The 23075-nt window shown below is 45.1% G+C and overlaps 1 protein-coding gene across 1 annotated transcript in view; it reads left to right on the plus strand.

The window, feature by feature from the left end:
- Positions 1-23075, plus strand: part of PAPOLA (poly(A) polymerase alpha) — an 858334-nt gene that overhangs the window by 573681 nt on the left and 261578 nt on the right. The window contains exon 15 of the mRNA XM_069208274.1: positions 4021-4130. Coding sequence (XP_069064375.1) covers positions 4021-4130 — 110 coding nt within the window. The remainder of the gene's footprint in view (positions 1-4020; positions 4131-23075) is intronic.

Here is a 23075-nt window from a genome sequence, read left to right on the forward strand (position 1 = left end):
GGGGAAGAATAGGTCATTATTACAAAGCATGGGAGGAAATAACAACAGACACTTGGGTCTTAGCAATTATCCAACATGGTTATTGCATAGAATTCCTACAATTCCCTCCAAACATACCACCAAAAGCACAGAATTTATCAAAACAACATTCCGAACTTCTGGAAATAGAAGTTCAAGCACTATTGCAAAAGAATGCAATCGAATTAGTACCAAACACACAAACAAACACAGGAGTCTATTCACTGTACTTCTTAATACCAAAAAAGGACAAAACACTGAGACCAATCCTAGACCTCAGAATACTAAACACCTACATCAAATCAGACCACTTTCACATGGTCACGCTACAAGAAGTGTTACCATTGCTAAAACTACAGGACTACATGACAACCTTAGACCTCAAAGACGCGTATTTCCATATACCAATACATCAATCGCACAGAAAATACCTACGGTTCGTATTCAAAGGAATACATTACCAAGTCAAAGTATTGCCTTTTGGTTTAACAACCGCACCAAGAGTCTTTACAAAATGTCTAGCAGTAGTGGCTGCACACATCAGAAGGCAGCAAATACATGTATTCCCGTATCTAGACGACTGGCTAATCAAAACCAATTCACTAACAAAGTGCTTACACCACACAAATCAAATCATACAAACCCTCTACAAACTAGGTTTCACCGTCAACTTTGCAAAATCCAACATTTTGCCGTGCAAAGTACAACAATACCTGGGAGCCATAATAGACACAACAAAAGGAGTAGCCACTCCAAGTCCACAAAGAATTCAAAATTTCAACAAGATCATACAACGCATGTATCCAACACAAACAATACAAGCAAAGATGATATTACAACTCCTAGGCATGATGTCTTCATGCATAGCCATTGTCCCGAACGCAAAACTGCACATGAGGCCCTTACAACAGTGCCTAGCATCACAATGGTCACAAGCACAGGGTCACCTTCTAGATCTGGTGTTGATAGACCGCCAAACTTACCTCTCGCTTCTATGGTGGAACAGTATAAATTTAAACAAAGGGCGGCCTTTCCAAGACCCAGTGCCACAATATGTAATAACAACAGATGCTTCCATGACAGGGTGGGGAGCACACCTCGATCAACACAGCATACAAGGACAATGGAACGTACATCAAACAAAACTGCATATAAATCACCTAGAAATGCTAGCAGTTTTTCAAGCATTAAGGGCTTTCCAACCAATTATAACTCACAAATACATTCTTGTCAAAACAGACAACATGACAACAATGTATTATCTAAACAAACAAGGGGGGACACACTCAACGCAGTTGAGCCTGCTGGCACAAAAGATATGGCGATGGGCAATTCACAACCACATTCGCCTAATAGCACAGTTTATTCCAGGGATCCAGAATCAACTTGCAGACAATCTCTCTCGAGATCACCAACAGGTCCACGAATGGGAAATTCACCCCCAAATTCTAAACACTTACTTCAGACTCTGGGGAACACCTCAAATAGACTTGTTTGCAACAAAAGAGAACGCAAAATGCCAAAACTTCGCATCCAGATACCCACACAGGCAGTCCCAAGGCAATGCCCTATGGATGAACTGGTCCGGGATATTTGCCTACGCTTTTCCTCCTCTCCCTCTCCTTCCTTATCTGGTAAACAAATTGAGTCAAAACAAACTCAAACTCATATTAATAGCACCAACTTGGGCAAGGCAACCCTGGTACACAACACTGCTAGACCTATCAGTAGTACCCCACATCAAATTGCCCAACAGGCCGGATCTGTTAACACAACACAACCAACAGATCAGACATCCAGATCCAGCATCGCTGAATCTAGCAATCTGGCTCCTGAAATCCTAGAATTCGGACACTTACAACTTACCCAAGAATGTATGGAAGTCATAAAGCAAGCCAGAAGGCCGTCCACTAGGCACTGCTATGCAAGTAAATGGAAGAGGTTTGTTTGCTACTGCCATCATAATCAGATCCAACCTTTACACGCAACTCCAAAGGATGTAGTGGGTTACTTGCTTCACTTACAAAAATCTAACCTAGCCTTCTCTTCCATTAAAATACACCTTGCAGCAATATCTGCATACCTGCTGACTACCTATTCAACTTCCCTATATAGGATACCAGTCATTAAAGCATTCATGGAAGGCCTTAAAAGAATTATACCACCAAGAACACCACCTGTTCCTTCATGGAACTTAAATGTTGTCTTAACAAGACTCATGGGTCCACCTTTTGAACCCATGCACTCTTGCGAAATACAGTTCCTAACCTGGAAGGTTGCATTTCTCATCGCCATTACATCTCTAAGAAGAGTAAGCGAAATTCAGGCGTTTACAATACAAGAACCTTTTATACAACTACACAAAAATAAAGTCGTCCTAAGGACTAATCCTAAATTTTTACCAAAGGTTATTTCACCGTTCCACCTAAATCAAACAGTGGAACTACCAGTGTTCTTACCACAGCCAGATTCCGTAGCTGAGAGGGCACTACATACATTAGATGTCAAAAGAGCATTAATGTACTACATTGACAGAACGAAAAACATCAGAAAGACTAAACAACTATTTATTGCATTCCAAAAACCTCATGCAGGAAACCCAATATCAAAACAAGGTATAGCCAGATGGATAGTTAAATGCATCCAAATCTGCTACCTTAAAGCAAAACGACAACTGCCCATTACACCAAGGGCACACTCAACCAGAAAAAAAGGTGCTACCATGGCCTTTCTAGGAAACATCCCAATGCAAGAAATATGTAAGGCAGCCACATGGTCTACGCCACACACGTTCACTAAGCACTACTGTGTAGACGTGCTATCCGCACAGCAAGCCACAGTAGGTCAAGCCGTGTTAAGAACATTATTTCAAACCACTTCCATTCCTACAGGCTGAGCCACCGCTTTTGGGGAGATAACTGCTTACTAGTCTATGCAGAACATGTGTATCTACAGCGACAGATGCCATCGAACTGAAAATGTCACTTACCCACTGTACATCTGTTTGTGGCGTCAGTCGCTGGAGATTCACATGTGCCCACCCACCTCCCCGGGAGCCTGTAGCAGTTCGGAAGTTAGCTTCAACTTTGTACATTTGTATATATATTATTTTAACCTTAAATAGGTACATACTTAGTCACTCCATTGCATGGGCACTATTACTACAACACAACTCCTACCTCACCCTCTGCGGGGAAAACAATCGAAGATGGAGTCGACGCCCATGCGCAATGGAGACAGAAGGAGGAGTCACTCGGTCCCGTGACTCGAAAGACTTCTTCGAAGAAAAACAACTTGTAACACTCCGACCCAACACCAGATGGCGAGCTATGCAGAACATGTGAATCTCCAGCGACTGACGCCACGAACAGATGTACACTGGGTAAGTGACATTTTCATTATCGAAGGTTAGTAATTTTGTTTTTGGAGACCAGACATGTTACAAAAGTTGTAACATTTTCCTTTATTTCTGTCCCCTCTGTCTGTTAGCTAACATTTCCGAAAAGTTGTAGCTTCTTACCATTTTGGCACTTTATACAATTGGGGGACAATATATGTTAAAATGAGGACTTTAACAATATATATGCTTTTAGCATTGTTTTAATCTTAAAGGTAGTACTAGCACTCTAACTGAATGATTGTATTTGCCCTTTTTCTTAAATAATGGTTTTAGTATCTAGACAAGCATAAAAACACTGGTTGGGTTAACATTTGTTGTAATAGGAGTGAGATCTTTTGGATATGCATAATGTCCTATGCTATTTTTTTATTTTTGTTTTAGTGGCAACAGTGTCATTCAGTCTACATGGCACTTAAACGCATCATCTTGTTTACACCTGCGACAAAATACAGTTATTTTCCTCTTTTCATTTTATTTATCTGATGTCTAATACAGAAGTGTTTTTGCATCTGTCTTATGAGTTTAGACTTTACGTTGTATTAAAGACAATCTTTATAGCTGAGTTTAACCAACAACATTTTTTTTTTTTTTTTGTCTAACAGGGAAGAATTCCGTACAATGTGGGTGATTGGATTAGTGTTTAAAAAAATGGAAAATTCCGAAAATCTGAGTGTTGATCTTACTTATGACATTCAGTCTTTTACAGACACAGGTAAATCCCTTACATAGATTTAGCAAGATTTTTCAAGATGCTTTAAGTTTTGCAGCTTTACTATTAAGGTAAAAAGGTGAATTCTGGTAACTTGTTAACAGATTTAGTGCCAAGCGCTAAAGAGCCTTATAAATGGTTGGAGTCATATCTCACCCTCAGAAATTGCAAGCACCTTCTAGTTTCATTTTTGTGCCTGTTTCAACTGCTCTCTGTCAATTAGTTAATAAAATCTTTTTATTTTTATAAAATAAAGCGCTGGCTGAACATTAACACTATTGGTGTGTTTAGTGCCACACTGAATCAGAGGTTCAGATCCTCCCCTAACTTCTGAAGTTGACCTTGACTGCTGGCACTTGCTACCCTGTTAGTCAGTTGTTAGTTGTCAAAAGGGACTAGTTAGCTTTTTACTTGACGTGCACCACCATTGTGGACCTGGCACACGAGTGGTGGGTAATATTACCCTGATGATATGCTGCCTACAAACTTCTCATTGCTCTATGATCTCAAGTAAAGGCCCCCAATGGTGGTTTAGTAGTGGGATTACTAAATTAAAGACCTCGCAATATGTCCCATGTTAACAGGAGGGGTATAGTTAACACAGCAAGTAAGAACTCGACTGAGGCTGAACTCAAAATCCTTAAGACTGGCTCACTGAAATAGATTGTTAATGCCCATGCTTCTCAGCTTTCCTGACTAAATAGAGATGTTTTGGGCGACAATGGTGCGTTTTTGTACCAGTGAAAAAGAAGCATCTAAATCTGCATCAACAGTGTATTCTCACCATTCAGTGAAAGAGGCATTAGCCTGTTCTGTGGAACAGGTTTCACCCAAGGTAAGTTTATCCAATGGTTTCCTTTTCCCTACTTCGTGTCTAGACTGTCATTCCTTCTGCACGGATACCTAGCCTCAATGAGTTAAGTTTGCAAAATATGCTGAATGGCAAATGGAGCTAGCCCTTCTGTTGACTAAGTAAGAGAGGGTGCTAGGGCCTTCAGCTTCAAAGGTTGGGAATGAGAGCAGAAGAGGAATATACACTCCAGGAAAGAAATCAGAATATTTCTAAATTGGGGTGTTAAGGCCGAAATGCAAGATGAGAGGGAAATGAATAGGCCTCAGAAGGAGCTAGAAAAAAAATAGCGGACCAGTCTGTCAAGCTCAGGAAGCTAGGATTGAAGCAGCTTAGTCTGCCCTGTCCCAAGTGCATCCACTACTTCTGATAATAGGTAGCACCTTACTGTTTCAGTGTCCTGAAGTACACTAACCTTATACTATATGTGCATAAGGCTGCAGGTCTTTGGGCTGCATTATGCAACTCAGATGCAAGGGCTTGCCGAGCAGGAGTTGTGTCTCTATTCATAAGTTAGTGTGATTGAAGCCATTTTTGTACTGTGTGCAGCGGAGGTACTGCAGCATGCAAGCTTGAAAGGTACTGTGATCCACAGGGTAACCAACGCAAAAGAGAATAGAATATGATCCACAGTATGTTGGTATGTGACAAAACTAGGGTTAACAGGAAAAATGGATGAGGTAGTGGCTGAGCCACTCCTTAGTGCTCCCCCGAGCTCAGAATTTGGCTCCCTTGAACAAGACCTTTGCCAAGGAGATTATGCTTACCACTAAGTGGACTGCCAAAGATTTCAAAGCATTGGATTGCTCTTAGCAGCATTGTTTAGAAACCCCCAGCTTCCAGCAACCTCTAGGTTCGGAGTGGCCTAATGAAAGGAAAATAGTGAAAGGACCTGCTGTAGGAAAGTACCTTCTTTTTGGCTTGGTTTCCCCCACTTTTTGCCTACTTTCAGTATGCTTGAACTGTTCTCAATGGGATCCTGCTAACCAGGACCCCAGTGATTGTGCTCTCTCCCCCTAAATTTGGTTGCTTAGGACTTTGCACACCCCACAATTGGCATACTGGTGCCCCATGAAAGTCTCTAGTATGTGGTACTTGGGCACCCAGGGCATTGGGGCACCCATGGGCTGCAGCATGCATTGTGCCACCCGTGGGAGCCAATGCAGAATGAGTCTGCAGGCCTGCCATTGCAGCCTGCATGAAAAGGTCATGCACCCTTTCACTACAGGCCCTTACACTGTAAGTCACCCCTATGGTAGGCCCTCCTAGCCCAGAGGGCAGGATGAAGCCTAGGCCTTGCTGATCCTCTTCAGGCTTGCAACTCGTCTTATTCCTCTATTGTATTTGCCAAGGCTTGTTGGTGGTCTTCCTGCACAACTGACCCACTGCAATCAGACAGCTGACGTGGGGCACACAGACTGCATCTCTTCAGGTACTCCTCTTCATCTCCTGTGCTGCACAACTGCTCATCTTCGTCCCCTGTCGATCTGATCCTGCATCCACAGAAGGGTGGGTAGTGGCTCATGTCTCAACTGGACACATCACAAACTGGACTTGGTCCCCTTCCTTTGCAGGTCCTCTTCTGCCAGAATCCACCTTTGGGTTCTTAGTCTTGTTTGGGTCTTTCACAATCCTTTTCCAAAATCCTCCTGTTGGGTTTGGAGAAAACCAGGTACTTACCTCTGCTATCCTGGTTTCTGGTTGTCACTCTGGTACTCACCTCTTGGGGTTCCTAGTTCCTCCAGCTCCCCCCTACCGATTCCACATCCTTTGGTGCAGTACTGTATCTTGCATACCACTTTCTTAGAATAAGGTTTGGTCCTCCCCTAGGGCCTACACTGTTTTCTATTGCTTTTGCCAGTGCCTATTGCTTTCTATGCTCTTTACTGATTGCTCATGCTGCCTATTCAGTATTCTAGTATTTGTGTGTTCGGTGGCATGTGTAGCTGCAGATACACATGCTTTGCATAGTCCGCCGTCTGGTGTTGGGTCAGAGTGTTACAAGTTGTTTTTCTTCGAAGAAGTCTTTTCGAGTCACAAGACCGAGGGACTCCTCCTCCTTTGTTTCCATTGCGCATGGGCGTCGACTCCATCTTAGATTGTTTTTTTTTCCGCCATCGGGATCGGACGTGTTCCTTTTCGCTCCGTGTTTCGGGTCGGAAAGATAGTCAGAATCAACGGAAAATTCGACGGTATTGTTTCGTTCGGTATCGAGTTAGATTAGAGTCGACACCGAATCCAGAAGAGCTCTGGTAGCCCTTCGGGGTAATTTTGATCCCCCGTCTGGTCCTGGTCGGCCCGACCGCGTGCAACATCAAGACTGATGGAACGGACCCCGTTCCGATTCTGTCCTAAATGCCACAGTAAATACCCCTATACAGACCAACATTTGGTCTGTAACTTGTGCCTGTCACCCGAGCACAAAGAAGAGACGTGTGAGGCCTGTCGAGCGTTTCGGTCGAGAAAAACGCTCCGAGACCGAAGAGCCAGAAGGTTACAGATGGCGTCCACGCCGACAGGACAACGAAGGTTCGAGGAAGAGGGAGAAGAAGAAGCATTCTCCATCCACGAATCTGACTCCGAAGAATTCGACGTCGAGGAAACCGTGAGTAAGACGTCGAAACAAACATCACAGGGAAAAACAGACAAAGCCCAGGGGACGCCACTGCCAACAGGCCATGGCTCAACCCATAAAGTAGGTGACCGTCCATCGGCACCAAAGAAGGGCGAGACGGTGCCGAGATCGTCCGACTCAGGTCGAGACACAGGCACGCAGCAATCTCGGGACCGAGAAAGTGCTGCAGAAAAGGGTCGACACAGAGACATCGGCACCGAATCTGCTCGGCACAGAGATAGCGGCACCGAAGATGGTCGACACCGAGAGGGTGCGACGCCGAAATAGAGAAAAATCTCGTTGGAGCCGAAAATAACAAAAGGCACGGTTTCGGTGCCAAAAAGCCCAGCAACCGAACCGAAAGCCAGTTCCTATTCAGAGGAACAATCACTGTCCTCCCAACTACAAAGACACCGATTTGAGGAGGAACTAAAAGAAACAGACGTAGATCACACACAAAAGCGGATCTTTATACAAAGTGGGACAGGGAAGATCAGCACACTTTCCCCCAATCAGAAGGAAAAGAAAACTAGAGTTCCAAAGCCAAGACAAGACACCACAAGCAAAAGTGGTAAAGAAGGTAACTCCACCACCGACAACTCATATATCACTGGCACAGACTCCGCCACAATCACCAGCTCATACCACCATGAGCCAAGATGATCAGGACGCATGGGATCTCTGACGCTCCAGTATCAGACAATAGCCCTGAGTCGTACCCCACTAAGCCCTCACCGCCTGAGGACAGTACGGCATATGCACAGGTGGTAGCTAGGGCAGCAGAGTTTCATAATGTATCGCTGCACTCCGAGCCTATCGAGGATGACTTCCTCTTTAACACCCCGTCATCCACCCATAGCAATTATCAAAGCCTTCCTATGCTCCCGGGGATGCTAAGGCACGCTAAACAAATTTTTAAGGAGCCAGTGAAAAGCAGAGCAATAACTCCAAGGGTGGAGAAGAAATACAAGGCACCGCCCACAGACCCTGCTTTTATTACATCACAACTGACACCAGATTCAGTTGTCGTTGGAGAAGCTCGTAAAAGAGCCAACTCACACACATCAGGCGACGCACCACCTCCTGACAAGGAGAGCCGCAAGTTTGATGCAGCGGGGAAAAGGGTTGCAGCACAAGCTGCAAATCAATGGCGCATCGCCAACTCGCAGGCACTCCTAGCGCGATATGACAGAGCCCATTGGGACGAGATGCAGCATCTCATCGAGCACCTCCCCAAAGAATTCCAGAAACGGGCAAAACAAGTGGTTGAAGAGGGACAGAACATTTCCAACAACCAAATCCGTTCTTCTATGGATGCAGCAGATACAGCTGCAAGAACAATAAATACTGCTGTAACAATTAGGAGGCACGCATGGCTGCGCACATCCGGCTTCAAACCCGAGATACAGCAGGCAGTGCTTAATATGCTGTTCAATGAACAACAATTGTTTGGCCCAGAAGTGGACACTGCAATTGAAAAATTAAAGAAGGACACTGATACAGCTAAAGCCATGGGCGCACTCTATTCCCCGCAGGGCAGAGGCACATTTGGCACATTTCGTAAAACCACTTTCAGAGGAGGGTTTCGAGGTCAAGCCACACAAGCCAGCACCTCACAAACACCGCCTACCTACCAGGGACAATACCAAAGGGGAGGCTTTCGAGACCAATACAAAGGGGGCCAATTCCCAAGAAACCGGGGAAAATTTCAAGGTCCAAAAACCCCTCAAAACAAGCAGTGACTCACAGGTCACTCAACCCCTTCACACAACACCAGTGGGGGGAAGACTAAGCCAGTATTACAAACCTTGTGAGGAAATAACAGACACTTGGGTCTTAGCAATTATCCAACATGGTTATTGCATAGAATTTCTCCAACTCCCTCCAAACGTCCCACCGAAAACACACAATATGTCAAAACAGCATATAGACCTTCTAGGACTAGAAGTTCAGGCATTACTGCAAAAAGACGCAATAGAATTAGTACCAGGTCCACAAAAGAATACAGGAGTTTACTCACTGTACTTTCTAATACCCAAAAAAGACAAAACTCTAAGAGCAATATTAGACCTCAGAACACTAAACACCTACATCAAATCAGACCACTTTCACATGGTGACATTACAAGATGTAATCCCACTGCTGAAACAGCAAGACTACATGACAACATTAGATCTAAAAGATGCGTATTTCCATATACCGATACATCCCTCGCACAGGAAATACCTAAGGTTCGTATTCAAAGGAATACACTACCAATTCAAAGTGTTGCCATTCGGAATAACAACAGCGCCAAGAGTCTTTACAAAGTGTCTAGCAGTAGTAGCTGCACACATCAGGAGGCAGCAGATACACGTGTTCCCGTACCTAGACGATTGGCTAATCAAGACCAACTCGCTAACAAAGTGTTCACACCACACAGATTGTTATACAAACCCTTTACAAGCTGGGTTTCTCCATCAACTATGCAAAGTCACACCTTGTGCCGTGTCAAACACAGCAATACTTAGGAGCGACAATCAACACAACAAAAGGGATAGCCACTCCAAGTCCACAAAGAGTTAAAAATGTTCACAAGGTGATACAAGCCATGTATCCAAATCAAAAGATACATGCAAAAATGGTATTAAAACTCCTAGGCATGATGTCCTCATGCATAGCCATTGTCCCAAACGCAAGATTGCATATGCGGCCCTTACAACAGTGCCTAGCATCACAATGGTCACATGCACAGGATCAACTTCTAGATCTGGTGTTGATAGACCGCCAAACATACATCTCGCTTCTATGGTGGAACAGTACAAATTTAAACAAAGGGCGGCCTTTCCAAGACCCAGTGCCACAATACGTGATAACAACAGATGCTTCCATGACAGGGTGGGGAGCACACTTCAATCAACACAGCATCCAAGGACAATGGGACGTACATCAAAGAAAGTTTCATATAAATCACCTAGAACTGTTAGCAGTATTTCTAGCATTGAAAGCATTCCAACCCATGATAACACACAAATACATTCTTGTCAAAACAGACAACATGACGACAATGCATTATTTAAACAAACAGGGGGGACACACTCGACACAGTTGTGTCTCCTAACACAAAAAATATGGCATTGGGCGATTCACAACCACATTCGACTAATAGCACAATTTATTCCAGGGATCCAGAACCAGCTAGCAGACAATCTCTCTCGGGATCACCAAAAGGTCCACGAATGGGAAATTCACCCCCAAATCCTGAACAATTACTTCCAAATTTGGGGAACACCTCAAATAGATCTATTTGCAACAAAAGAAAACGCAAAATGCCAAAACTTCGCATCCAGGTACCCACACCGGCATTCACAAGGCAATGCTCTATGGATGACTTGGTCAGGGATATTTGCGTACGCTTTTCCCCCTCTCCCTCTCCTTCCATATCTAGTAAACAGATTGAGTCAAAACAAACTCAAACTCATACTGATAGCACCAACATGGGCAAGACAACCTTGGTATACCACACTACTAGACCTGTCAGTAGTACCTCATGTCAAACTACCCAACAGGCCAGATCTGTTAACACAACACAAACAACAGATCAGGCATCCAAACCCTGCATCGCTGAATCTAGCGATTTGGCTCCTGAAATCCTAGAATTTGGACACTTAGGACTCACTCAAGAGTGTATGGAGGTCATAAAACAAGCTAGAAAACCTTCCACTAGACACTGCTATGCAAGTAAATGGAAAAGATTTGTTTGTTACTGTCATAATAATCAAATTCAACCATTGCATGCATCTCCAAAAGATGTAGTAGGGTATTTACTACATTTGCAAAAGTCAAATCTAGCTTTCTCTTCCATAAAGATTCATCTCGCAGCAATATCTGCATACCTACAAATTACTCATTCAACTTCCCTATTTAGAATACCTGTCATAAAAGCGTTTATGGAAGGACTAAAAAGAATTATACCACCAAGGACACCACCTGTTCCTTCATGGAACCTCAATATTGTCTTAACAAGACTCATGGGGCCACCTTTCGAACCCATGCATTCTTGCGAAATGCAATACCTAACGTGGAAAGTTGCATTTCTCGTTGCCATTACATCTCTAAGAAGAGTAAGTGAAATTCAGGCGTTTACTATACAAGAACCATTTATTCAAATACACAAAAATAAGGTAGTTCTAAGAACCAACCCAAAATTCTTACCAAAGGTTATCTCACCGTTCCACTTAAATCAAACAGTAGAATTACCAGTGTTCTTCCCACAGCCAGACTCAATAGCTGAAAGAGCACTACATACATTAGACATCAAAAGAGCACTAATGTCCTACATTGACAGAACAAAACTAATTAGGAAAACAAAACAACTATTTATTGCATTTCAAAAACCTCATACAGGAAATCCAATATCAAAACAAGGTATAGTTAGGTGCATCCAAACCTGCTATCTTAAAGCAAAAAGAGAGCTGCCTATTACACCAAAGACACACTCAACCAGAAAGAAAGGTGCTACCATGGCCTTTCTAGGAAATATTCCAATGAACGAAATATGTAAGGCAGCAACATGGTCTACGCCTCACACATTTACTAAGCACTACTGTGTAGACGTGTTATCCGCACAACAAGCCACAGTAGGTCAAGCTGTACTAAGAACTTTATTTCAAACTACTTCCACTCCTACAGGCTGAACCACCGCTTTTGGGGAGATAACTGCTTACTAGTCTATGCAAAGCATGTGTATCTGCAGCTACACATGCCACCGAACGGAAAATGTCACTTACCCAGTGTACATCTGTTCGTGGCATTAGTCGCTGCAGATTCACATGCGCCCACCCGCCTCCCCGGGAGCCTGTAGCCGTTTGGAAGTAATCTTCAACATTTGTACATTTGTAAATATATTATTTTAATCTTCATTTTGTACATACTTATTCATTCCATTGCATGGGCACTATTACTAGCATACACAACTCCTACCTCACCCTCTGCGGGGAAAACAATCTAAGATGGAGTCGACGCCCATGCGCAATGGAAACAAAGGAGGAGGAGTCCCTCGGTCTCGTGACTCGAAAAGACTTCTTCGAAAAAAAACAACTTGTAACACTCCGACCCAACACCAGACGGCGGACTATGCAACGCATGTGAATGTGCAGCGACTAATGCCACGAACAGATGTACACTGGGTAAGTGACATTTTCCTTCCATAATGAAGTACCTTTTTGTTCGATGGCATTCGTAGCTGTAGATTAACATGCTTTGCATAAGTCCACCATCTAGTGTTGGATTCGAAGTGTTACAAGTTGTTTTTCGAAGGTTTTCGAGTCACAAGACCGAGTGACTTCTCCTCTCAGTAATACTGTGCATGAGCATCAAGTCCTTTGTTAGATTGTTTTCTCTCTGCCGTCTGGTTCGGACGCGTTTCCTCTCGCTCCGGTGTATCTTGGTTCGGGTCTTCTGAACCTATTCTACCTCTCTATAATACCGTTGGTATTGTTTCCATTGTGTTTTCAGCCTATAGTTGATCCGATTAAAATTGTCAGGGTCAATTTCTTTTTGCCCTTATAGGAGCTTCGCCCTTTTAGAACCCTCTTCAATGTTGGGCTGATGGAACAGACTGTTTCGATTCTGTCGGATCCGAAAAAACAAGTCCGGATGACCAGCCTTTGGGTTAGGCACAGAGCCTGAAGACCAAACTGCTTTTGGCATCGGCAAGACAGACTGGTCCAGCTTTTTTCGGTGTCGAGCTGAAAATTAGACATTCATTTTGGAACCGAAAAAATATTCCTTTCTATTTCGGAGCTAATAATTTTGGTCCAAGTAAAACACTTGGCGCCTAAGACTTCGGAAACGAAAGATCCAAGTGCGAAAATTACTACTTCCATACAAGAAACCTCACAAATACTCCCAATTCTAGAGGTTATAGGCACTCAACAGCGTAAATTACAAATACAAAAGGGAACAGGAAGGATAATTGCCTCTCCCCCAGTGAATATAAAATGAAAATGATCCTTTCAAGAGACCCTAGATACTGGACCTCCACCAAAAAAAGGTCTCAAAGAGAGAAAAGACGATGCCTCAGAAACAACCTTCGCCACCACATTCTCCTCTTCTTCTTCCCTCCACACCATCACCCACATATCAGATGCAAGTCTTTCCGCAAACATCCTCAGCATCACCACACAGGTATGATTTCAGAGACATTCAAAAGGACACAGATTCATGGGATCAATATGACCCTAATCTCATTACATTCAATGAACCAGATTTATACCCTGCTATACCTTCTCCCCCAGAGGACACTACAGCATACAATCTTAGCGAGAGCAGCTGCATACCATAATCTGCAGATGCACACTGACCCCATAGAGGATGATTTTCTCTTTAATACGCTCGGCCATTCTTAGAGTATCAATGTCTCCCAGTGCTACCTGGGATGCTCAGGCACTCAACAATCTCAGCAATTTATAAAGAACCAGTGAAGGCTGGAATTATCACTCATAGAGTTGATTAAAAAAAAAATATATATATAAACCTTCTCCTTCAGACCAAGTCTTCATAAGAGCTCAGTTGCCACCAGACTCCATCATGGTTGGGGCAGCAAAAAATAGGGCTAACAGCCAGTCAACAGGGATGCTCCTCCCCAAGATAAGGATAGCAAAAAGTTAGGTGCTGTAGGAAAAAGGGCTGCCTCAGAAGCAGTTAACCACTGGAGAATAGCTAACTCTCAACTCTTTTAGCTAGGTATGACAGGGCCCACTGGGACGAGATGGAAGAGTTGCTCCAATATCTTCCACCAGAGCACCAAAATTTGGGGACAGCAGATAAATACGAAGAGACAAGCAATCGCAAATAATGACATTAAATATGCTACAGATGTAGCTGACTCTGCAGCTAGAGGCATAAATACCAGCATAGTTATTAGAAGACATGCATGGCTCAGATGTTCAGGTTTCAAACCTGAAATTTCAGCATGCCTTTCAACAAGGAGCATCTGTTTGGGCCCGAAATGGACACAACCATAGAAAAGTTAAAGATTTGGAAACAGCCAGGGCAATGAGGGCATTATATACTACACCTGCTAGAGGTACCTTTTGCAGGCCACTATTCAAGTGGTGGCTTCCAGCAGGCATCCCCAGATTCAGCATTCACTTCCCAACGTAAACCTTACAATTCTATTCAAGACGTTCCTTTTGAGGCTGATACATAGGGCCCAATAATAGAGGAAGAGTCAAGTCATCTACTTCCAGAACTTCCTCCACTACAACCAGATGGTGACAAACTCACCATCCCCACAGCACATACATCTCCTGTGGGAGGAAGATTGTTAAATTGTATCCACAATGTCAAAACAGCACTACCGACCAATGGGTTCTATCAATTATCCAATATGTTTTTTGTCTGAAACTCGTTACCACTCCACCAAACATTCCCCCTCATTCACACAGACCTATTTAGGACCATCTCAAATTACTAAAAGAGGAGGTACAGTCACTACTACTGAAAAGAGCCATAGAGCTAGTACCCAAATGCCAACAGGGATCAGGAGTATATTCTCTATACTCCCCATTACCAAAACAAATGGCATATTAAGACAAGTTCTAGATCTCAGGCATCTCAATCTATACGTTCTTTCAGAACACTTGAACTTGGTCACGCTACAAGATGTCATACCCTTACTGCAAAAAAGGAGATTACATGACAGCATTGGATCTCAAGGATGTATACTTCCACATTCCCAAACATCCAGCACATCGCAAGTACTTAAGATCTTTTAATTGCAGGAAAGAACTACCTCTTCAGGGTACTACCATTTGGAGTAACAGCACCAATGGTGTCCACCGAATGCTTAGCGGCAGTTGCAGCATTCCTCATAAGACAACATACACGTTATCCCATACCTGGACAACTGGCTAAGAAAAGCCAATACAAGCCACGTATGTCAACAGCACACTCAGTACACAGTAGCTCTTCTTCACAAGTTGGGATTCACCATCAGTTATCTCAAATCCCATCTAAAATCATTACAAATACAGCCATGAGTAATGAGCACTCACTCTGGATTAGCATACCCAAATCTAGTAAAGGATTCAAGCATTTCAAGATCTAATAGCAGAGCTCCATCACAACCACACTTACACAGTGAAATTAGTGATGAAACTATAAGGAATAGCCATAGTTCCAAATGCATGTCTTCATATATGACCATACAGCAGTGCCTCTCAACAGTTTTCCCAGTCACATGGCCAACTTCAGGATCTAGTGTTGTTGGACCACCAGACTTATATCGCGCTGTAATGGTGGAATCACACCACCCTATCAAAAGGGTGGCCCTTTCAAGACCCTGTGCCTCAGACCACAATCACAACAGATGCATCACAGACAGGTTGGGGAGCTCATCTCAACAACCTTACTAAACAGGGACAATGGGACTCCACAAACCTACCACATAAATTACCTAGAATTACTAGCATTATTGCTAGCACTCAAATCTTTTCTGACTCAAATTTCAAGTAGTGTTAATACACACAGACAATAGGACGACAATCAATTATCTGCAACAACAGGTCGGGACACACTCATCCCAATTATCCAGCATAGCACAGTCAATTTGGAGCTGGACGATTCACAACCTCATTCAAATAGTTGCAGAATATCTCCCAGGGTTCAACAATCAGCTAGCAGACATGTTAAGCAGGATGCAGCAAGAAGTCCACAAATGGGGAAATTCATCCCCAAGTAATTCGAAAATACTTTCAAATGTGTGAAACACCAGACAGATCTATTTGCCACAAAAGAAAACTCAAAATGCCTAAGCTTCGCATCCAGGTACCCACACGCACCAGATCTCTCTTTAGTGACAGATGCGTCACTTCTGGGTTGGGGTGGCCACATGGGAGAGGCGGAGTTCAGAGGACTCTGGTCTCCAGCGGAGTCGGGCTCCATATCAATCTGCTGGAGCTCTGGGCAATCAGGCTTGTGTTGAAAGCATTCCTTCCCTCTCTCAAAGGGAAAGTGGTGCAGGTGTTCAGACAATACTACCGCCATGTGGCATTGCCACAAACAGGGCGGAGTAGGGTCCTGGACCCTTTGTCAGGAGGCACTACGCCTCTGGACATGGCTGGAACCCTGATGGTTCAACATCTGGCGGGTTCCCTCAACGCCAGAGTGGACGAACTCAGCCGCCGATGCACAGCCAATCACGAATGGCGTCTCCATCCAGAGGTGGCGCAAGGTCTCTTTCTGCAGTGGGGAAATCCTTGGTTAGATCTGTTTGCCTCTGCAGAGAACGCGTAATGTCAGCTGTTTTGCGCATTGGAGTTTCCAAGGCGGCACTCGCTCAGAGACTCGGCTCAAATGGAACTCCGGCCTCCTTTACGCCTTTCTGCCTATATCACTTCTGCCCTGAGTTCTCAAGAAGATCAGGAACAACCAGGCCCAAGTATTCTTGGTGGCTCCAGACTAGGCACGGAGAGTATGGTATCCAGAGCTATTGAGCATGTCCATCGATCCTCCACTAAGACGGTTTCTGCTGGCGGATCATCTGTTGCAGCAACAGGGGACTGTTCTTCATCCGAACCTGTCCATCCTCCACCTTGATGCGTGGAGATTGAGTGGCAACAGTTGACAGCTTTTGCCCTTCCACCCGAAGTCTCCAATGTTATCTTGGCAGCCAGGCGTCCATCAACTAAAACTGTATACGCCTGTCGTTGGAATACATCTTGTACCATGGTGTACCAACAAATCTGTTGATCCCCTTTCTGCCCTTCTAGCTGAGGTTCCTCTGTTCATTCTTTCTTTAGCGCAGCAGGGCTCTGCTTTAGGCACCCTTAAAGGGTATTTATCTGCCATGTCAGCCTCTCTTAGGCTACCTGATCAGCCCCCACTCTCTAAATCTCCTATTAGTAGATTCCTAAAAGGGTTCACCCATTTATTTCCTCCCACTCCATTTATCATGCCTCTGTGGGACCTTAATGTTGTACTTACTCATTTGATGTGTACCCCCTCTGAGCCAATGCATAATTGTCCCTTGTGGCTCCTCACCTTCAAAACTCTTTATGGTCGCTATCACCTCTGCTTGAAGGGTGAGTGAGCTACAGGCCCTTTCCTCAAAGCCCCCAACTTGTCTGTGCACCCTTCCAAGGTTGTGTTGCGCACTAGGGCCTCCTTCCTTCCTAAGGTGGTTACACCCTTTTATGTAGACTAGTCCATCACTTTGCCTACCTTCTACAAACCCCAACATCCTTTGCATGAGGAGGAGAGACTCCACCGTCTGGACCCGAAAAAAGCGTTGGCGTTCTACTTCAATCGTACTAAAGATTTCTGAGTGGACGATCAACTCTATTGGGTATGTGGGTGCGAAAAAAGGGAAGGCGGTGCAAAAGCGTACCATCTCTCAATGGGTGCTTCTTTGCATCAAAATGTGCTACGCTTTGGCCGAGAAGCAACCTCCTGAAGGCTTGCCTGCTCATTCCACCAGAGTACCTGCTGCTTCCTCTGCGTTAACTCGCGGAGTTCCTGTCCTAGATATCTGCCAGGCGGCTACGTGGGTGCCCCTGCACACGTTTGCTAAGCACATCAGCCTGGATAGTCAAGTCCGTCGAGACGGCCATTTTGGTCATTCGGTCCTACAGGACTTTCTAGTATGATCTTGGTTCGCAGCCCACCACCTAGAAAGGTATTGCTTGGGTATCTATTCTAAGGTAAGGAATCTGCGACTAGAAGTCTCTATCAGATGTACAAGTTACTTACCTTCGGTAACAAAATATCTGGTAAAGACATATTCTAGTTGCAGATTACTTACCGCCCACCCATCCTCCCCGCTTACAAACTGATTTCTAGGGACAGGGATTCCTCCTTTCAGTTCCTTAACTCTGGCACACCAATTTCAGTGTTCTTAGCAGCTCTGCGCTTTGGCATGGAAAGTCGTTAAAAGAAACTGACATCACTGTGCAAGGGCGGCGTCTGTATGCTACTCCCGACTTCATCACGGCGAACACAATGCCTACAACGCCCGCGGAGTCGACCGACGCCACCTACCGACGCGCAAGGGTATTGCTCAAGAAAAATCTCCGAATCCAGTCTGATGCCTGGGGGGGAAATTCTAAGATAAGCAATCTGCAACTAGAATATGTCTCTACCAGATATTTCTTTACCGAAGGTAAGTAACTTGTACGTTAGGCTCCACCAGCACTCATTTCTGGGGTCAGCAGTTATTCAAGGCATCCTACTGGCACAAATCCCATCCGTCAACTGTTGAAACAAGAAAACAAAAGATTTGTTGTACTAAGCCTGCCTCCTTCCCAGCTTCTAGAAAGCCATAAAATATTTTTTGCACCATTTTTTAATTTTCGAAGTGGCAGTCATTACTTCCTAGTTTTGTTGTGTCTGCCTTCTTTATTTTAAAAAGAAATGTACTTTGATCTAAATTTGGATATCAAGATCATCAGAATCAGGTGAGTACTTTTAGTTATGAATTTGTACAGTTTTCAAGTGTTGACAGTGCGGTTTTTGGACCTGTAATGTTATCCTTTGGGGGAAAAGCATTTACTACCTACTGATACTTAGCAGCAGCTTGCAGGACCAATCTTCTAGAGTTACGTATGGGGCAAGGTCCAAGGCAGCACCAACAGGTCACTGTGGGAGGCACTGGGGCCATCTGAGTGCAGAGGTACTTTTCAGTGCCGGGTGCCCAATGTCATCCTATGGGAGAAAGCCATGTTCTGCATTATGGCACTTCACAGCGAATTAGGGGACCAATCTCCTGGACTTACGGTATGTATGGTGCAAGGTCCAAGGCACCACCAACAGGTCACTTAGCAGCAGCTTACAGGACCAATCTTCTTGAGTTACGTATGGGGCAATTGGGGGCGTCTGGTTGCAGAGGTGTGTTACAGCATCTGGTGTCCCATTCACTTCAGTGGGAAACAGTCCGGTCACAAAGTTGCCACACGCTGGGCCTAGAAAGTCATTCTGGGGAACCCAGAGGGGGACTCGAACCTTGAGGTCCTCAGGCATGTGGGGACACCTTTGGTCCACCCTTGCTCAGGTGCAGTGGTGTCTTTTGGCATTGGGTCCGGTGCTGGAGTTATTCACGTTAGGAGGGGCTGTCTGCATAAATAGGCTGCAGATGGGGTTGGGGAATTCCAAAGTGGGCAACCCCAAGGTGGGCTTCGTTGCTGGTGGGCCTGGGAACCATGCTGGCACCGTTGGCCCACTTCAGCTTAGGTGCAGTGGTGCTGTCTGGCGTCGGGTTTTTGGTGATCCCGGTCCTCACAGTTCTTTTTTGGGTTTCCTGCAGATGCAGGGAAGCAGCTTCTCTGCTTCGAGGGAGCTCTTAGTGATTTGCCCAGCACTGGCAGCTCCCCAAGTTTCTTGAAGGTGTCAATGGCAGCACAGGTCATTTGCCCCTCAGGGGTTGGATGCAACCGGCAAGCTGGGAGGGTTGGCGCCAAGTCGGTCATGGGCTACTTACCCTTGGGGTCACCACACGCCTTAGATGAACACTTTCTTTGGGGAGTCTGCATCACCTTGTCCCAGAATTCCTAATTCCACTATACACAAGATGGTGGAATTCCTGAGGCTGTGTTCTTTTCACGCTGGTCACCCTAGTGGTGTGCCCAACCTGGAATTAAAACAAACCTCCTGCATAGCTAATTTACCTGCCTGTCCAGGTTTCAGATGGGCCCTGGGGTGGGGAGAGGTCAGTATCTTCCTCTGAGGAAGGCTAGTTCTGCCTACCAAAGGTGGTTGGCTTCTTTGAAGCTTCCTGCCTTGGACTTTATATTTGCAGGTCATCCTGTTGGGTGGGGTGTGTTAACACCTCTCCCAGATCAGGCTTTGTTACTGACATTCATGGAGCAAAGGCTCTTACTCTTGGGGGGTCAGATTCTCGTCTGTTGTGGCAGACTGATTAGAACTAGTCAGTGAGCTCACCCAGCAGTTGGTAGGTTTTCAGGGGGGAACCATTCCGGTGCCCTCATGGTGCATGTATTAATAAATACCATCACTGGAATGAATGAGGGTTTATTAATATGAGATGTTTGATAGCAAACATCCCTGTTTTCAGTGAAGCCATCATGTAGCTGGGGAAGTTGTATTGACCAGTGTCCACCGCATGTTCTTAAATGGCTTCCCTGTTCACTTACTGTGTCTAAAATTTGACAGACAATTCAAGGGCATATCTGCTCTTGCAGATGTGTCTAGACATGTAATGTAATGCCCCCTGCCTTAGGGTGGTACTTAGAAATATTTTTTTAATAAACAATTTTTATGGGTTTTATAGAAAGAAAGGGAAAGAAAAGGAAAAGAGAGTGGGATAGGAGTGCACAGGTAGGTACTGGTGCGTACAACTTAGTCAACCTCATAAAGAGCATAAATTGACAGTATGACAGCTCAACATTACCATTATTTGGCACAGAGCACACAGTCGTAAGCGTTCATTGGAGAAGACCCAACCATTTCCCCTCTGTGTGTTTATGGGGACAACCCCATTTTTCTTGGCTTGCACACCAATCAACTCTGTTCCTCCATTTTCGGAAGGACGGGACAGTGGCGGAGTTCCAAGTAGCTGAAATGTCTCTTTGCCACCAATAGGGCAGTTCCCATGAATGTACAGCCTTTCCTTGAGCCCTGCAGCTCCTCTGTTGCACAAACAGGAACCAGTTTTGGGGAGATCTGTTGTTCCCTCCCCTTCACTGCATTCAGCTCACGATTTCTTACCCTAGTATACCTCTTTGCAGGCATTTCCATACCATATGAAAGAAGTCCGCCGCTTCTTCTGAGCACCGAGGACATTGAGCAGAGAGGTGGACACCCGCTCAGTACAGCCTGTCAGGAGAAATGTATTAGCAATACATTTGCACCATTCACAACCTTGCAGATACTGCCAGTAGTCTGGGTGCCATTAGTGCCTCGGTCCAGTCTGCCTCCTCAATAGGTCCCAGCCATCCCTCCCATTTATCTCTGCCGTAGTTTAGGTTGCCCGGGGCATGGTTATTTTGTAAATTTGGGACTCCTCTTTCTTCCCCAGTGCTCCCATAAGTAATTTGGCTTGCAGTGGACTATATTCCGATAATGTGTCAGTGCGGGATAAGTGCACATCCAGGGCATGGCGGAGTTGGAGGTACCTAAAAAATTGCGTGCGGGAGAGCTGAAAGTCAGTTTGCAAATCCTCAAAGGATTGCATGGCATCTCCCTTCCACAAACTGCCCATCTCTCAAACCCACTAAGTGCAGCCGATTCGTTTAGCTATTTACCCTGCCACAATGCAGTCTGCTGGGTAATAACACTGTTCCATCGAGTGTGCCGCAAGGCTGACCTCCATGCAAGAAAAACTGCTCTAGTATTGGGTCCATTCCACGGGGAAGTGGTGATCCATAGAGGAGGTCTTGAATAAGCGGAAAGCGGAGTGTGGCTAGCTGCTGCTGATCAGCCAGACTGCCCCCCTCCCCCATTAAACCAGTCTTAAATAACCACGAGCTGCGTTGCTAGGTAAAACAAGAAAGGGTTAGCCATGCACATCTTTCCATCCTATACCCCCCTCTGGCAGTGCTGCAGTGCAGTGCGTGTCTCGCAGCATACCAGAGGAATGAAGTTGCAGTTATAATTAATGTATGGAACCCGGAGCATGGAATCGGGAATGGGAAGTTCTGAAGCACATATAAAATACGCAGCAGTATCATCATAATATAAGGCCACCCGGCCCAGAACGTTTAAGGGCAGCGCTTGCCATCTCTGTAGGTCCGCCTTGATTTGAGACAGCAGTGGTGCCAGGTTTAAGAACCGTGTTAGTTCTGTAAGGAGGGTCACCCATATACCTAAGTATTTGAAGCTCAATCGACGAATGGGCACTACCACCTGCCAATCGTAGCAATCCTGTGACAATGCCAGGGGAACCAGCACCGATTTGGCAGGGTTCATTTTGAGTCCAGATGCCTCCTCATAACAGCCCTGGCACACAGATAAGTCCCTTGTAAATGGTATCCCCGGTACCAAGGGCCCTATGGCTGGGGAAGGTCTCTAAGGGCTGCAGCATGTCTTATGCCACCCTGGGGACCCCTCACTCAGCTCATGCACACTGCCTTGCAGCTTGTGTGTGCTGGTGGGGAGAAACAGACTAAGTTGACATGGCACTCCCTTCAGCGTGCCATGCCCACAACCCACTGCCTGTGGCATAGGTAAGTCACCCCTCAAGCACGTCGTACAGCCCTAAGGCAGGGTGCACTATCCCACAGGTGAGGGCATAGTTGCATGACCACTATGCCCCTACAGTGTCTAAGCCAAACCTTAGACATTGTAAGTGCAAAGTAGCCATAAAGAGTATATGGTCTGGGAGTTTGTCACACACGAACTCCACAGTTCCATGATGGCTACACTGAAAACTGGGAAGTTTGGTATCAAAATTCTTGGCACAATAAATCCACATTGATGCTGGTGTGGGATTTATTGAAAAATGCACACGGGGCCATTTTAGAGATGCCCCCCAGTATACCAGTCCAAC

This window comes from Pleurodeles waltl, chromosome 9 (genome assembly GCF_031143425.1).
Source record: "Pleurodeles waltl isolate 20211129_DDA chromosome 9, aPleWal1.hap1.20221129, whole genome shotgun sequence".
Lineage (NCBI taxonomy): Eukaryota > Metazoa > Chordata > Amphibia > Caudata > Salamandridae > Pleurodeles > Pleurodeles waltl.